The sequence below is a fragment of the Neovison vison genome, chromosome 7, assembly GCF_020171115.1.
Source record: "Neovison vison isolate M4711 chromosome 7, ASM_NN_V1, whole genome shotgun sequence".
Classification (NCBI taxonomy): Eukaryota; Metazoa; Chordata; class Mammalia; order Carnivora; family Mustelidae; genus Neogale; species Neogale vison.
In genome coordinates this window covers 197,340,121-197,357,715 of record NC_058097.1, presented here as the reverse complement: position 1 = coordinate 197,357,715, position 17,595 = coordinate 197,340,121, and the positions used below count along the sequence as shown (strand labels likewise).

Sequence of the window (17,595 nt, the reverse complement as noted above, 5' to 3'; positions counted from 1 at the left end):
CGGCAGCGGGCGGGCGGCGCCGGCGGTGCCCCGGGCGCGCTCACACACGCGCTCACACACACACATACACACGGCCTCGTACACACTCACACACGCTCCGGCGCGCACACGCGGCGCGCAGGCCGGAGGGAGGAGGCTCGGCGCGGCTCGGCGGCGGCGGCGGCGGCGTGCTCGGCCGGCGGGCGGGAGGGCTGGCGGGCGGCCCCCGCTCCCCGGCTCCGCGGCTCGGTGCAGCCCGCGCGGCCCCCGCCCTCGGACCCGCCCCCGGGGGTCGCCCGGCCCCATGCCCTGCAGCGGCGGCGGAGCAGCGCGCGGCCGCGGGCGGCTCTGAGGAGCCCGGAGGGAGCCGGCGACGAGGGGACCATGTACCGGGACCCGGAGGCGGCCAGCCCAGGTAAGCGCGGCCCCGCGCGGGCTGGGGCGCCCCGCACCGGCAGGCAGGACGGCGGCAGCGCCGGGCGCCGTCTCGGAGCCCCAGCCCGGGGCGGCAGTCGGCCCGAGCCGCACAGACCTCCCCCCCATCCCCCCGGGGTCATCCCAGCCCCGGGGGCGCGGGCTTGAGCGGCAGCGACTCGGACCCCGGGCCCCGCAGTCCCGGCGCTGTCAGGCTTGATGCCCGGCGCCGGCTTCGCAGTGTCCCCACAAGGACCTCCTCCCCCCACCACCCCCCAGCAGCCCAAGGACAACGTGTGTGGCGGAGCGAGGAGCCACTGCCCCCGCGGGAACCGGGCAGTGCCCTCAGAGGCACCCCCGGGTCCCCAGCACCAGTGCCCCCGGGTGCCAGCGCTGGGGGACCCCAGGGCAAGGATCCCAGGCAGCTTTGGGCCAAGGTTGTGGGCACCGGGGAGCAGAGTGACATCGGCGGTGCCAGCTGTGAATTGAGAGGGTGCCAAGGGGCAAGTGGGAATCTGGTGCAGTAGCAGGGGAGGGGGGCTTCGCAGAGGGAGGGAGAGGAACCGCAGGAGCGTTGACGAGGAAGACAGGAGTACCTGAAGGGAAAGAGAGCAGAGATTGGGGGGAATGGAGTGCCAGGGGAATGTGATCCTGGGTTTGGGGAGGGGGAAAGGGAAGATCCCCAAACTCACTCCAGTCCTGTCGGGGGAAGGAGGGGGGAGGGGCGGGCTCCTTTGCATCTCTCCTGAAGGAGCCGGGGAGTGGCCCAGGAGCCCACTTCTGCTTGCCATCCTTCAAGCCCAGCCGAGGAGTTTTTCCTCCTTCCTCGGGAAATTGCTCTGCCATTTCCTCCTTTGCTCCTGACGCCTCCTCACACAGTGCCCACCTGTAGGCAGGTCCCCTGCAGCTCCTGCCCCAGCTGTCTCAGCTCCCACCTGGGGTGCCCCACCCCAGACCCAGCACCCCCCAGTCTGCCAGTTCTGGCAGCGGGGTCTCTGCTTCTGGGTTTCTCTGTGATGCTAGAAGCAAGGCACCCCGGCCTGAGGACTTGCCGAGCCTCCAGGCGTACCACTGCTGGCCTCCCTGGGCTGGGGGTGCTGGGGGAGGGGGCCGCCCTAAGGCTCTCCGTAGAAGGGACCTTGAGCCCCAAGGATTTTGAGGGCAGTCCCATGGACACCAGCTTTGTCCACTCTTGTCCCAGCCCCACATTTGTTCTCCCTCTAGGGACAGCCTCAGCCTGTCCCTGCCTCCTGGGGAGTCGGGCCCCCACCCCCATCAAATCGTCGCAGCCTACTAAGTCCATTGAGGAGGACCTACTGGGTGCCAGGCATTACATTCACTCAGCGCTTGGGGATAAGAGGGAGCGGGACTCCGTCTCCTCTCCGGAACCTCATGCCCATCCATGAATGCCTTCCAGGTGATGGCTGAAGGAACATTGCCTTTGGACACCCCTCCCTTCATCTCTCTGAACCCAGGTCGCTGACCCTGCCTCTTCCTCCACGAGGCTGCCAGCTCCCAGCACTCTGACCGAGGGCTGAGGCAGTCTCTGGCTGGGATCACCCTCCCAGAAACCAACCGCTTAGTTCAGAGGCCAGCTCTAGGGTATGAGGTAGAAGGGGAGATGCAGTGAGGACACTCCCTTTCCCCCTGCCCTGCCAGGCTGGCAGCCTCCCCTTTCCTGTTAGCCCGGTGGCCTGGGTGCATGCCCTCATCCCTTCTCCCTCCCTCCTCTTTCCTCCCACGCCTGGGCACCATGACATCACTGATCCTCTGAGCACCTCTGCCCTCTGTGTGGAGGCCAACTTGACATGCTTGGCATCTTCTGGGCAAAGGGCCTGCAACCCAGTGTTGCCCCCGGCTTCGTGGCAGCCCCTGGGGTGTCTCCCTCTCTCCCCGCCCCCCAAACAGGCCTCCCTCTGTGATGGAGACCTGCCTTACCCAGTTTCGGTTGCAGGGCCCACCAGTACTAGGGGAAGGGGCAGCACTGACCCACCGGGAACAGGCAGGGCCTGGGGTTCACTTCCCACGGGACTGGATGGGGTCAGAAACAGGCTGAAGAAGGCAGAATCTGCTTTTGATCCTGGGTTCTCTCTGAGGGGCCAGAGTCATCATCAATCTGGCCTCTGTACCCAAGCCTCCCTGCATCCCCGCCCACCTCCTAGAATCCCTACAGCTCCAGGCCAGCCTACGCATTCCCTCCGCATTCCCTCCGACCCCGGCTTCCCTCAGGCCCCCTAGACTCTACTCCCCCAGGCGGGGCTGTGTGTCCCCCATTTCTGTCCCCTATCTGCCCTTTGCCTGGCACCTGGTAGGGGCGAGATATGCAAATTAATTCCTGTGTGATTCAGGCCCCTCCTTCTGGTCCCCCCCCCCAGTACCTTATCTGTCCCGATTCCCTCATCCCATTCCCAAGAACACCTGTGGCCCAGTCCTTTTTACAATTTTCCCTCTCTCATGTTCTCCTGCTCTTCCATGTTTCAGGCTGGTTCCAGAGTGTCCCCGAGGTACCCTCTCCCTCAGCGCACTCACCCTAGTCTCCACAGGGTTCAGCCTGGTGCTAAGACTCTGTCCACAGTTCCCTACCCACTTGGGCCCAGGGCTCTGAGGCACTTCTGGGATCTAGCTCAGCTGAAGCAAGGGACTGTGGGAAAAAGCCAGAGCCCAGTGAAGAACGAAGACCAGCCCCCCTCCCACACACCCCCATTGGCTTCTACTCCAAACTCTGTCCAACCTACCCAGCAGGTGCCTGCAACTTCCTCTCTGTCCCCTCCCTGAGGCAGGAGGCCCTCTCTCTGTCCTCAACCCTCCTCCTATGCTCATCCTGGAGCTGGCCTGGCCAGGCCTCCCTGTGTCCCTTGGACCCAGGCCCGGGGCCAGGCAGGGCCTCAGCAGGCCTGCAGGGGTCAGCGTTGCAGTGGGCAGGCAAGACAGCTTCAGGGAGGGAGGGAGGGAGAGAGAGGTGACCTTGCAGTGAGTGAGCGAGCAAGGCCAGAGAGGGAAAGTCGGGGCCAGCACAGCAGTCCTGGGAGAGAGGTCAGGTCCTGAGGCTGTCTGCCTGCCCCCAGCCCTCTGTGAGCTTGCCCCTGGAGTAGCATGGCTGGAAGTCTTGTCTGTCCCACCTGTTAGTGGGCTCTGCCCCCTACAGCAACTCTGCCAGAAAGGTCATTGTCAGGGAGCACAGGAGACACGCTGCATGGGGCGGGGGGCCTTGGCACAGTGGGTCTCCTATCTCAAGGCAGAAGGATCCATGAGATTGTCCAGGCTCACCCTCCACCTGCTGAGCACAAGTTCAGGACAGAGGCCGTTGGGTGATGTGTGGGGCAGGAGTGAAGTGGTATGGCTGAAAGGGCCACCAGGATTAGGGACAAGGACTGAGGTGTGGGAAGGTCCATGAGGCCTGACTGTCTGATGGGGTTGATTCACCGTCAAACTCTCCCCCTACCCCATCTACCCCTCCACCCACTTCTCTACCCCCCCACCCCATCTGCACAGGCCCAGACCTCCCTGGCTTGCATCTCGGGCTTTGGTCCCAGTCTAGGGCTGAAGAGCCAGCTATCTGCCAACAGGCCGTGAACAGGACGGGGTTGGGGCGGGGGGGGGGGGGCGGAGGGTGTCTGAACTCCTGGGTGGGAGAGAGGGCTTTTGTGGGTTTGGCCCCATGCTGCGTGCTCCTGTGGAGACATGACCCTCCGAGGCCTTGGGTCATGTTCTTTGGTGGCTTTGTGAGAGCAGTGATCAGCCAGCTGGGTGCTTGAGAACTGGGGGACGATGGGGAGGGAGATCCTCTCGAAGCTCCTCCTGGTGGGGGAAGGGAGGCTAGAGCTGGTGGGAATTGGTGTGGTAACATGTAGGCCAGCGGGTGACAGGTGAGGGACAGCTGGAAGGCAAGGGAACAGGTGGGTTTCAGGCCCCGGGCAGCTGGGCCCTTGGCTCGCCCCAAGCTTAGAACCTAAGGGGCATTGAAGGCAACATAGCCTAGCAGCGAAGGACTCTCCCCTCTCACCCCCGCCAGCCCAGCTGTCGCAGGAGGCCTCGAGGGAAAGGCAGGGGAGGAGTGGGTGGTTCCTTCCCTCTTGCACCCCTCCTGTCCTCCCACTCCCACTCCCCGCCCACCTTCTATCCTCTGAGGGACTTTGAATACTTATTGAATCTGATGGACCGTTTTCAATAACTGCTTCCCCCAGGGGAGCAAGGCTGTGAACGGCAGTGAGGGGGGGCCATGGGGGGCCGGTAGGAGGCCAAGTCCTGAGCCAGGGACTCACGGCTGGAAGGGGAGTCTCTAGGACAGTCTCCTCAGAGGTCCCAGTGCGTGCCGGGGGGGGCAGGGGGGGCAGCTCCGTGGGCAGTGCCCGGCAGGTGGCCTGTGAGGCTGGTGAGGTCGGCGCTGTCGTGGCGGTCACTGGTCTGGCCAGGTGCCGGAGCGGGCCGGTGCCAGCCTCGGCCCGGGTGCCCGCCTGCCTTGCAAAGGGAACCCCGGCTGGAGGTGCCAGGAGGGTTGTGCCAGTTTGGTGGCCATGAATGTGCCTGACCTTCCAGGCAGTAGGGGCAGCCCGGCTGGGCCCTGTCCAGCTTGTGTCTGGAGGGCAGGGCTTTGGTCTCACCCAGCAGCGTTCCCCAGGGGGTGGAACGGAATTGGCAGACAACGGCGTGGGACCTGTGGAAGGGGCTGGACAGTGCCCAGAGCCTGCGCCTGGAATTCTGGACCCAGTTGGTTTGGGAGTGGGCCGACACGTTGGTCCTGCTCCAAGGGGGCTCGGTAGCTTCCTCCTGGGAAACCCGTTGGAGGAGGTGTGTCTCCTGGGGGTGGGGGGCGCTGGACTGGGCGGGGAGCTGACTTGAATCAGGAGCTGGGATCTTGGGGGAACTGATGTATCCTTGTCACTGAATGCACAGAAACAGTAACCGGTGAGGGCGCAGCCCGGGCAGGTGGTGGCGGGGGTGGTGGGGGAGCTCCATGCCCCTGCCCCTGCCCCTGCCCCTGCCCTGTATGACTGCGGGTGGCAGCTGAGCCGCGCTCGCTGATCTAAGTGCCGGCTGTAAACAGCAGTAATGAGTGTATTTGTAGTTAGGTGCGTTAAGGTGCACGGAGCGGTATCAGGAAGCAGCGGGGAGGGCGCCTCTCCTGGCCGATCCCCAGTCAGTCCAGGCAGATGCCCTCCAGGGGCCCTGCCTGCCCGCCCCCCCCCCACCCCGCCACACCCTCCCACCTGCCGCCTGGCTGTCTCTGAGGCTTCCATCTGCTGGGAGCAGCGAGGGCCTCACCTGGCTGCACGGGCGTATGCAGGTGTGGACAGAGGGCCCTGGGAGCTTTGGTGTGTGCAGATCTGGGCATCTCCGAGACAGCATGTGGGTCCGTCAGCGTGCGTGTGTTTGTGTGCACGTACTGTGTCTGATTTCGTGTGCGTGTGTGCACCCCTCCCCTGAAGCCCCGAAAGGAGGCCCATCCCCACCCCCATCTTGGAAGTGGCCCTGCCCCTTTGATGCCCTTCTCAGCGTGCAAGAAGCAGGGGACTCTTGGCAACCTGCTGAAGGGGGTGACCCGTTCTGCCTAGCAGAGGAGACAGGAGGGACAGGTCTGAGCCCCAGCCTCAGGGGGCACCTACAGAACCCAGCCAGCTCTAGAGCCCTCAGGAGCCCCGGAATGAGAGAACACGATTGCCAGGGCGGGGTGGGACAGGGTTGGGGGGGGTCAGCCCAAGCAGGTGGGGATCTCACGGTGCTGGTTGGTGAAGGGTGCACCCTGCCCCCCCCAGCCAGGCCCGGGTGGCGTGGGGTGTGGGTGGCCACAAGGGGTGCCCACATGAGGCCCTGCGTGAGGGGAGCAGAGAGGAGAGTTCTGTGGCTAATGTGTCCAATTAAATTACTTCAAACCCTGCAGCGGCAGCTGCTCCCGGCGGGGCCCTGGGTACAAATTGGATCCGTCTCATTACCACGGGTGGTGTCAGCGGGGCCGGAGAGCGGTGGCCAGCTCCGCCGGCACACGGCAGGCCTTCTCCCCCTTGTTCAACCTGGGCCCGCTCCAGCCTCCTGGCACGTTGGCTCACTCTGGTACCCCTGGTTTGCCAGGTCCTGCGCGCCTCCTGACCGTCCTGACCCACCCCTAACAGCTCGAGGGCCCCTCCCAGCCCTCACCGTCTGTCTCCAGGAATGGGGGTTTCAGGCTCTGTAGGGGGACCAGCCTCAGGAAGCCCCTCTCAGGGCACCCAACACACCCTGTGGCCTCCCTCGATGACACGAGTGCCTTAATCATGGCAGGTGATTGCTTGGGGAGCACTCAGGATGTCCTAAGCGCTTCACATATGTGGCACAGGGGGCAGCTTACTTAAGCTAGGTCTCCGGGGTCAAACAGCCAGCTGTATGTTTGAACCTCAGCAGAGACACTGGCTGCTCTGTCCCAAAAGCAAGTCGCTCCACTCTTCTGGCCTCGGTTTCTTTCTCTGCAAAATGGGTTTGATCGTGGTTCTTAATTCACAGGCTTGGAGGATGAGGCGGGGTAAGGCGGGAAACAGCCTTAGCTAAGAGCCCAGCACGTAGTAAACACACAGCCAACGACAGCTGTTATCAACACTGTCCTGCACCAAGTGATTGATGGCTGGTATGAACATTCCCGAAGCTCCAAGGAGGACGTGCCTGCTTCAGCCGTGGTGGTGGAGGAGGAGTCGGGGAGGGCTTCACTGAGGCGGTGTCAGTCGGTTACCTTCGGGATAGCAAACATGTGTTGAGTGACCCCTATGTGCCAGGTGCCATCCAAAGCACCTGGCACACATTAGCTCTTCCGTCCTCCGACCAACCTGGGAAGGGGGAGCTTGCAGTTAGAAGTCGGCTGGGAGTTCCAGCAAACACTAGCCCACCCAGGAGCGTGAGCTTGGAGTCCAGGGCCTTGGGTTCTGAAGGAAGAAGAAGAGCTTCCCACGGGACGAGCAGGGGTGACATGTTCGCTGTGGAGGGGACAGCACGTGCCACGGCCCAGAAGCAGTTTCTTGTTCCATGGAAGCAGCCGTGGGGGCCTGAATGGGGCTAGAAGGGAGGGCCAGTAGCAAGAGCTGAGGCTTGGGAAAGGTGGGTTAGGGCAGATTCTGAAGGTCTTAGCATTCTGAAACAGGAAAACTGGATTTTTTTTTTTAATTAGGACCATGGATTGCCATGGATGACTTTGAAGCAGATCTCTATAAAGAAGTTGAACTTTGCAGTGGTGTGGAGGGTAGGAAGCCCGGAGGGAGGCAGGTCCATGGAGCTAGAGTCCCAGGTTAATGCATGTGTCCCCACCCTTGCCCAGCGCTTCCTGGGTCTCTCCCCTGTGCTGGGCTGAGTCTGAGACACCACACCGTGGCGTCTGCAGAGCTCTGCTGGCCTGGGGCCCTGCCCTCGGCAAGCTTGGGCCAGGTAATGGGCAGTCAGGGAGGCACCAGGTGAAGAAATGTCGGATGGACACTCCCCGGGGGCTTACCCTGGGACATGGGGTATCAGAGACAGAACCCACCCAGGTAGGCTGATCCAGGGCCCAGTGTACACAATCTGTACTCCTGGGGGTGACTCTGCACCCACGCCACACCATGGTCATCAAGGCCAGGCCCCGGGGGCCCCCCACCACAGCCAGCCTGTCTGCGCAGCAACTGGGCAGGCACCTTCCTCTCCAACCCCATGGCCCCTGGCACGAGGGCCCATTCCCTACAGGGCTTGGGTACATCATCCCACTTCCCTCAGGGCTCATCCCAGGGCAAACGCCCTCGCCCCCCAGGCGACAGCAGCACACAGATGTGTTGGGATCTGGGCCCATGTGCACATGTGACGTGGGTGTGCACGGGCAGCAGGGAGTCCCTGACGGTCTACCTGGCCCGCCTACCTTGACTGGGGATTCGTTTCCCTGGGGATTTGGGTCAGATGGGCACTGAAGAGCATAATGGTGAGGAGGGAAGGGCAGGTCAGGAAAGGTGGCAGGGGAGGCTCTCCCAGCAGAGCCTGGCAGGTCAACAGATCACCTTGTCCTTCACGTTTGGCATTCCATCTCACCTTCATGGCAGCCCCCATTGTTGTAAAGGTGAGGAGCCCAAGGCCCAGAGAGGTGGACTGTCTCACCAGGTCACTCAGCAGAGCCAGGATGCGATTGCAAGGCAGCCTGACTCCAAAACCTGGGTCCTAACCACCGGGCTTGACGGCCATGGAGCCCGGTGCCTCTCTAATCCCACTGGGACCCCAGCCAGCCTGTCTCTCGGCCCATCACTCGGAAGGAAGTGCTGGGAATTGGTACTGGCTACAGAGCTGGACTCAGAGGGTGTCCCCACTGCCTCTGTAGTGCTGGAGGCATCCCCTGAAGCCTTTGTTCTCAGGTCCCCGGAGTGGGTGGAGCTTCCTTCCCACCCTGACTCCTCTCCCTCTCCGCAGACTCAGTGGAAGGTTCCTCTCAGTCAAGGGGAGGCTCTGAAAGGAAAGGGAGGCACCCCTCACTCCCTGCTTGGCACCTGCCAGCCCTGGAGGAGCCTCATGAATTGGCTGTGTGTGGCCCCCCCACCCCGTTCCTCCCTCTCCAGCCCCCGCCTGGTTGGGGAGGTGCGAAGGAAGCGATTTCACAGCCTGTCAGCTGAGGCCTAAAAATACCCAGAACTCTGAGATGCTTGGGCAGGGGGAGGAGAGAGCAGGGACCAGGATGGGGTGCTAGGGGGGGTGCCGGGCTAACTTGGCCAGAGACACCCTCACAGCTCCACGGTCCTACTCAGACGTGAAGGGCAGCGATTCCCTCAATGCCCCCATCTGACCCCATTTCTGGGTCTCGAGAGCCCCGACCCTCAGACCAAGGGAGGGCTTAGTGTCAGACGGGAACCGTGGAGCCCAGGCCCTTCGGATCCTCTGGGCGGTGGCTCTTTCTCCCTCCCCACCCCTGAGTTGGCTGGCATCTTCAGGCCGTGGGAGCCAGGCTGGGCGTGTGCCTGCTTCCTTCCTGGAGAAGGGGCCTGCTTCTGTGAGGGGAGAGGCGTGAGGAAAGGCAGCGTGGATGGGGGTGCTGGCAGGTGTGCAATGTGATGTGTGAGCCACCCAGGCACTAGAGCGGGGCCGAAGAGAAGGGGTGTGGTGGCCCACGTCACTGCCACGTGGCCATGTGCTGACGCTTGGCACAGGCCCCCCCGCGAGTCCGCTGGTGCCCAGAAAAGGGGACCTGTGTGTGTGTGCATGTGGCCCCGCTGGAGCTGGCCTCTTCCGGGCGCCAGGAAGCTCGCGGAGCTGCAGGACGGAGCGAGTGTGGCTGTTGCAGACGGAAGCGCGGGAGTCGGCATAGCGGTATCAGCCGACACACAGTGCATCACGCAGCCCCGTGATGGTCACGGTTGCTTCCCGCGTGGAAGCGTGATGGCACGGGTGCCCATGCAGAGGGACGTGGGAGGGGCTCCCCGGGGCACCTGAGAGACTCATGAAGGACGGAATGCAGAGCGGCAGCCAGAGCATGGGCTCTGGATCGAAAGTCATGGGGTTCCCGGGGCACCTGGCTGGCTCAGCTGCTGGAACATGCCGCTCTCCAGCTCAGGGTCATGAGTTCAAGCCCACATTGGGTGTAGAGGTGATTTAAAATAAATAAATAAAAATTAAAAAAAAATTTTTTTTTTAAGTAATGGGGTTCATATCCCAGTTCTGGCATGTACCGATTAGTCATGTGACCTTGGGCAAGCTGACCTCTCATTGCTTCATTTCCCCATTCATAAAGGGGAGGTGATAATGGCACCCACTTCAGGGCACCACTGGGGGGATTCGAGGAGCTGACGTACATGAACTGGCCGGAACCGAGACTGTCGCCGTGTCGGCAGCATGGGTACATTAGCTCTTCCCATCTGGTTCGCCCCTTCAGTGGCACAGGTGGGAGCACCGAGTCCAGAGAGGGCACATGACCTGCCCAGAGTCACACAGTAAGTTAGTGGCAGAGCCGGGACTAGAAACCAGGCTCCACTGTCTGAAGATGGGGCTTGTTCCAATGCAGCACTTCCTGATCGTGCCCCCACTTTGGACCCCAAGAAGGTGCTGGGATTGCAACCCCACTGGCATCCGGGGCCTGGATTCTGCCAGGGGTTGGCTGGCGGGGGTCATGGGAACTTGGGGATCTGAGTGTCTTCAGATAACGCCGGTGGATGGGTCCTCCAGGGAGCGGTCAGTGCACTGAATTAGTAACATGCCACTGACTGGCCTGTGGACTTGGCCAATGACTCGACTCTCCTGAGTCTCAGTTTCTTCCTTATAGTGGAATTCCAGTAATACATACATTATAGGGCTCTCGTGAGGACTAAATGAGATCGTGCACGCAGTGGCTGGAACATGGTATCTAGTAAATGCTCAATTATGTTGGCTGCAGTTAGAGCGCATACAGAGTCCTCCTGCTCAGCGCTCCAGAAGCAGTCTCTTCCTGTTTCTCCTTCAGCCTCTGGCTGCCCTTACTCCCCTAGACTGATCAGGGACAGGCTTGCTAACAACGAAGACCCGTCTTTGTCTCCTGTTATTGGCTTCGCCCAGGAAGGAACGGGACCCACCAGTGGGACTTAGACCCTGAACCTTCTACATCTGGCCTCATCACCCACTCGGTATAGGAACTTGGACAAGCACCATTTCCTCTCGGGTCCTTGGTCCTCCCTCTTTCAGGTAGAGAGGCTGGACCCCATAGTCCCAGAGCCGCCTGGTCACGTTGCTGTGTGACCCAGAGAGTCCCTGGCTCAGGCCACTGGAGGTGGTAGCAGGTTGATAGGAAGGGAGGTCAGCTGGCTGTCCAGGATGAGTGGAGCATCTGGGGCCTGCGCTGACTGGTGGCTTGCCATCATGCTGGCCCGCACCTGTGGCTGCGTAGGAGGGCGTGCGGGCCCGACTGGCCGGGCACTGACATTGGGGGAGGTTCAAGGGCGATAACTAGAGAGGGCCCTCCTTGGGACCCTGGGAGCTGCCCCTCCAGCCATCCTCCCCCTCTCCCCCCTCCTTCCCAGGGCTTTCCTTCAACAATCCTCCTTCCTCCCTGTCCTTCCTCTCTCCTTCCCCTTCTTGGAGTCTCCCAGTATCTCCCTCTCTCTACTTCTTCCACTTCAGTAATCTTGACCATTTTCCAGGGTGCCTTCTTCCTTCCTCTCCCTCCACAGATGGGAGGCCTCTTCCCCCTCCTCTGTCTCTCCGCTTCCTGAGATTCCTTCTCTTCCCTCCCTACAACGTGGAACAAATGTCCCTGTTTCTCCGGATCTTCCTGGTTCCCCCTGCTGCTCTAGAGCTCAGGTCTCTGTCCTCCTCTCCATGGGCATGTCTAGACTCCTTCGTTTCCTGTCCTCTGGCCCGCTCCCACTTCAGAGTCCTTTCCTCCCAGTGTCCCCAGCTCCACCTCCATCCTTCCGGGTCCTTGGCGATCTTTACTCCTCCACCAGTTCCCTCGCCCTCAGAGTTTCGCTGCCTCCTTCAGATGATGGGGCTGATGGGGCTGAGCCAGGCAGTTTCTCTGGCTGGTGCTGCTGTTCGGTACCTCAACAATCCCCCACCCGTGTGAGTTGAGAAAGGGGGTCAGCCCAGGGCCCAGGGACTGGCAGCCTTGCCTCCTAATTAGTTGGAAGTAATTGCCTGGAAAAAAAATTTCATTTAGAATGAGACTCTGAGACTCCCAGGTAGAGCTGAGCCAACTGATGGCCCCTGGGGACCAGGAGGAGGGAAGCAGCCCAGGTCAGGGTCTCAGGAAGCCCCTGGACCCCCCTCCCACCTCCCTGGCTTACCTCCAGGACCCCACCAGCCTTATGGAAGCACAGAGAGAGCACTGGATTGGGAGTACCACCGTCTTCATCTGAATTTTGGTTCCACTACTCACTGTGTGGCTTGGGGCAAGCGTCTTACTTCTCTGTGCCTTAGCTTTCTCTCTTATCCCATTGGAAGAATGCCTCCGTGTCATGAGGGTTGACTCGGACAACGGCTATGAAAGCACTTTGCAGGCTGTACGTGCTGTGGGAGTGTGAGGTGTCACTCTGTTCCTCCAGTATACTCTCAGATGAGATATGAGGATGTGCAGGAGTGGGGCAGCGAGGCTTCCAGAACATGGAAGGATGGTGAGCTGCAAAATGAAGGGCAGACAGATGTGGTGTCCAGTGCCAATCCCAGCACATGCCAGCTACACCACCCTGCGTGGCCACCTCACCTCTCTGGACCCCACTTTCCTCATCTGTAGAAGGCTGACCCTCATGCTTCCTCCTGGGGGAGGGGTTGTAGTTTTCAATGAGAAAATGTTTACAGAGCTCTTAGCAGCTCTTGGCCTATAGTAAGTGCTCAATAAACTATATTATCTGTATCTACCATAAAGATTGTTATCTTTACTCCCTACCTGGATCCAGAGGGCTGTGATTTGGGGCATCGCCTCCAGGTGGTTTTATTTGCTTTGATGTTTGTTTTTGGAAAGAGGGGAATTTCCACACCCAGTGAGGCTAATATGAAGCAGTCCCTAGAAACACCAAGCAGATCTGCTTTTCAAAGAGCCCCCACCTGTGGAGTAGCGGACAGGAGTGGACAGAAACTGTGGCTTTCTCCCCTGACTCCCACTTTTTCCTAGAGAGGGGCTATGGGCAAGTTTCTTACTTAAAAAAAAAAAAAAAAAAAAAAGTATTTATTTGACACCGAGGCAGTGAGAGAGGGAACACAAGCAGAGGGAGTGGGAGAGGGAGAAGCAGGCTCCCTGCTCAACAGAGAGCCAGATGTGGGGCTCAATTCCAGGACTCTGGGATCAAGACCTGAGCCGAAGGCAGACGATTAACAACAGAGCCACCCAGGCGCTGCTGTGGGCAAGTTTCTTACCTGGATGGATGTGAGGTAGGGAGCCTTTGCCCTCAGGGAGGCTAATTACAAGCCTTTGTGTTCATTGTGGCAGGACTCACCCAATAGCAGGAAGAAAAGTTGTGTTAGGGGCAGCAAGAAGTTTTTCAGTTGGCCTGGGTTGACTACTGGCTTGAGTCTTCGCTGTGAAGCTGGGTGCACGGTGTTTCAAGACGGCCTCAGGGCAGCTGGACTGCCTGGAACGTGGGAGCTATTGGGCGGCGCTGCAAGCTCGGAGCGCCATATTTTCCTGGGATGGATGAGGGGGCGGTGACGGCGGACCTTATGCCACTCCTTCCCCACCCGCCCAGCGCCACCGCGGGGGACCTTCTGTGTTTCTGCTCTAAGCGCAGTACCCGCACCAGCCGCCAGGAGGCGGTCCGGCGGGCTCTACTTGAGGGAATGGGAGGCGTCATTTACATTAGCAGGGAGGCTTTTTCTGTCCTGAGTCCTAGTGCTGACTGGGTCCTCAACATCTGAGGACCTTACCGGGGAAAGGGAGCTCTCAAAGTTGCCTGGTCGCCGCCGTGGCTTCAGCTCGTGGCTGATCAGGGAGCAACTGGCAGAGGAAAGTGGGATCACTATGCTCTGGTGCTGCAAACAGCTCCAGTCCTTTGCATCCTGCTCATTAGGGGTGATGCAGAGAGCGGTCTAGAGGAGGGAGCAGTCCCAGGACTAAAACGAATTTCAGCACCAAGGACAGGAGCTCCTGCACCCTGTTTCAGAACCGTGGACAGATCCCAGGGCAGCGCTCTAAGCCGCTCCTTCCTAGTGTTTGTGGCGCAAATGATACCCCCACAATATGGTAGTATGGCACCTCCCAGACGGAATCTCAGTGTCATTCATCCCAAGGAGACTTAGGACCAGAGAGCATAATTAGTTCCCTAAGGCCACACACCCACAATGACATAGTGGGTGGCAGAACAGGATTCAGATCCCCAGTAGTCTCTCTCCAAATATTTCTCCACACTGGATTTCCAGTAGTTCTCTCCCTCCTTCCTAAATATCCCTGGGAGAAGCTTCACATTCTATTCTATCCCAGAGAGATCCCTTGAGCTGTCAAAGATTAACTGTACCCTTTCTCCCACCAAAACACCAATCAAAAAATCTGAATCTCAGGATGGAAGATTGCTAGCCCCTGAGGCTTTTTCATGGCTCCAAGCATCAGGTGGGAGGGTGTTGGGCAGGACAGGTGCCCTGGCCTATAAGGAAGCCTGTGACTTGGGGAGCTAGAGTTGAGTCATCAGCATGAGGAACTCTTAAGTGCTCTGAGATCCTCGAATAAAATAGAGCACACCATTCCAACCTCAGCTTCTTTGCAGCCGTGTATTATTAATAACAATAAGATGCTGACTTAGGCCAAGGCACAACGATGCATTATTCATAGTAACTAGTGGTCAAGGCCTGCACTTAATCATCACACGTCCCTGATCCTGCCCCTGCTCCACAATCCTGGTGGAGAAGCCCTCCACCTGAGCTCCTCCCTTCCTGAACTCCTGCTGTTATGATGGACACGAGCATTTTCAGGGGTATCCAGGTGGCTTATCGGCTTTGGGATCAGCATGGTTGGGGAGGGTGGTTGATTCCCAGCTAACTCAGAGCTGGCACCTGATCCCCTTCATCTTGAATGGCTTTGACCCTCATGACTTCCAGACTCACCAGCTCTCTAGAGTTGCAGATGGTCTCAACCCCCCTCCCCCATCTTCCAAGGCTGAAAACTGAAGCCAGATATACCAGGCTTCCCTAGGTCAGGAACTGTGGGAGGTGGGGGTGGCTGTGGTGAAGGAGAGGTAGAAGATACCCCATCTCCATTAAATATGGCAGGAGATGTGAAACCCTAGGTAAACTCAGGAGTACTTTGTAAACTCCTCGGCACTGAACAAACGTGAGCTGTTATTACCAAGGCTGTGCTCTCTGCTGGAGGAGAGAGCCAAGGTAGAAAAGGCACGGAGAACTTGTGGATGAGGCCTTTGTAGCTCAGCAGGCCCTGCTCCCCTGATGAGGAGTTGACGTGCTGGTGGATCCTGACATGTCCCCATCCAATTTCTTGCTGGAACAGCTCCTGGCCCAACCGAACAATCCTTCATTTGCTGTTTACTCACTTGGCATCTCCTCTGAATTCTAAACCGTCTGCATCCAGCCGGCCTCTGCGGCCCCTGCCAGCACTCCCTCCCTGGCTCACTCACGCATTATCTGTTTTTATTACAGTCAAGGTTGAGGAGGCTTGCTCATGCTAAGCCCCTATTTTCAGTTACTTGTAACTTTCCAAAACAATACCCTCGGGCCTCCTCTTTCACCAGCCTTGGGTCCGCCCACCCCAGGTGAAGCCTGAGGGTTGTGGGTGTCTCCTTGGCTTTCTGAAGGACACTCAGGCAGACTGTCCAGGGGCCACGAGGCTAAGGTAGAGGCCCAACTTTCCTGGGAAATGAATGCCAGGCTCTCTTTCCCCCTCCTTTTCCTTTTACCTGCCCATCTTATTTTCTATTTCCCAAGGTGGGTAGCTTGGAGGAGGAGTTTTAGACTGGAGAGAGAGGGCAGAAAATTCAGCATGTCAGGAGGCCCAGAGCTTTGCCTGGCTGTGTAAAGTTCAGAGTTTTGCTCATTGGTTTTCTGTTGCTTTTTCCCCAGTTCTGCCTTTTTCTGGCTCTGTGTGTGTGAAGGAAGGAGGGATAGGTACTGAAAATGTCTCCCTTTCCCATGCCCAAAGAGTCCTAGGGCTGGTAGGCTCTGCACTTGTAAATACCCTCCCACCTTCCCCCCATTTCCATCTGCTCAGCACACACGTGGAGGGGCGCTTCCTTTGGAAACCTGTGACTCTAGCTTTTGCTGCTTTCCATCTTGAACGTCATCACGCAGCCGCCAAAGGATGGAAGGGGGAGGCACTGGGGCCTGATGTGTCGTAAGTAGTGCAGAATCAGGTGGGAGGAGGCAGGATTAGGATGGGAAGACGCTGGCAGACGTAGCCCCAACCACCCCCAACATCATTCTGCTTTATCTCCGGAATAGTGGTTGTGCCCTAGACAGTACAGAGACAGAGCCCTGGGCAAATCCTGGGCTCCCCCATTTGTCTCTGCTTCCTGCTCACCCTTGTCTAACCCCAGGGGCCCAGCTCCCCAGCCTGTTCAGGGACCTTTAGGTGGACTGAGCCTCTAATGCTGGTGCTTTACTGAGGCTGAGGGCTGGGCCAGTGCAGGGAGGAAAGATCTCTGGGAAGGGTGTGTGTGAGAGGAGCCTGTGAAGCTCTTGGGGTAACTGGGGCGTGGCTCTCATTGGTAAAATCTTGGGGAAACTTCCTCCCCCTGACTGCCTTTTCTTTTGTGTTCCCTCTATTTCTTTCTTCTCTTTGCTGTCCTCAGAGTGACTTGGCTCAAGGCTGAGCTCTCCTTGGATAGAACAAGAGAGAGAGAGAGAGAGCTGTAAGGTTTGAGGTTTACAGACTCCAGGTGCAATCCTGGCTTTACCTCTCTTCTGCTCTGTGCCTGTGGGCAAGTATTTAACCCTTCTGAGCCTCAGTTTCCTGCTTTGTAAAACAAGTATGAGCCTGTTTACCTCCAGAGGGGAGCTAAAGATGTGAACATGATTCAGTGTTTAGCATATATTACTTACTATAATGAGAGGTATTTGGTAGGGAGAACAAGGGCCTGCAATCCAGGGATCCCAAAAGAGGGAAGCAGTCTAGGTTTGGAGGGTGTGGTAGTGATGGGGCAACTCTGGAAGGCCTGGATCTGGAGAGTGTGCGTGTCACCAGCTGGGAGTACAAGAGCAGCCAAATTCCGGGAGAAAAGTCTGTGTGCACAGATTTCCAGCGTGTCCAGCTCCTGTCCAGCATGTCAGTCTTGCATCCTGGGCTGCGGGCTGTGGGCTGTGGGGGAGCCCAAGAGATGAGGAGACATGATCTTACCCCATTGGCTCTGCTTGGGGGACAGGCCTACCCCGAAGAAAAGGGTGCTGGACAGAAGGTCAGTTAATTCAGACTTGGGGAATGAAGAGACTTCTGCGAGCACTTGTCATCAGGAAGGGCTTCCTGGAAGAGGCAGCCTACCTGGGGGCCTTGAATAACTTCAAGCATCTGGTCAGCACTTATTTATCCAGCTCTCCTGGGTACGAGACCTGGGGCTACAGAGATGGGTGATTGAGGGGTTCCCATCAGGGGAAAAGACAGAAAGTACTAATTATTAACCCACAATGATGAATTGCCATAGTTACGGGGGAGGCAGAACGGAATGTGGGAGGGAATGAAGACCATCTCGTCTCGGGATAGTAACAGTAGGAGATGGAAAGTATTCCAGGCAGAGGGAAGCGCTTGTGCCGAAGTGGGAAAGCGGTTGGCCTTCTTGAAGGCGGAAGGAAAGTGTGGCATGGCTGGACCGCGCAGTAGAGCCCACAGGGGAGGGCTGGTAC

At 58.9% G+C, this 17,595-nt stretch overlaps 1 protein-coding gene across 3 annotated transcripts in view; it reads left to right on the top strand.

Annotated features, from left to right (window-relative positions):
* Positions 1–316: 316 nt before the first annotated feature.
* The window catches only part of SYT7 (synaptotagmin 7), a 59,077-nt gene continuing 41,798 nt past the window's right edge, over positions 317–17,595 (top strand). For all 3 annotated transcript variants that reach the window (XM_044259427.1, XM_044259426.1, XM_044259424.1), the window contains exon 1: positions 317–394. In XM_044259427.1, coding sequence (XP_044115362.1) covers positions 364–394 — 31 coding nt within the window. In that variant the 5' untranslated portion in view covers positions 317–363. The remainder of the gene's footprint in view (positions 395–17,595) is intronic.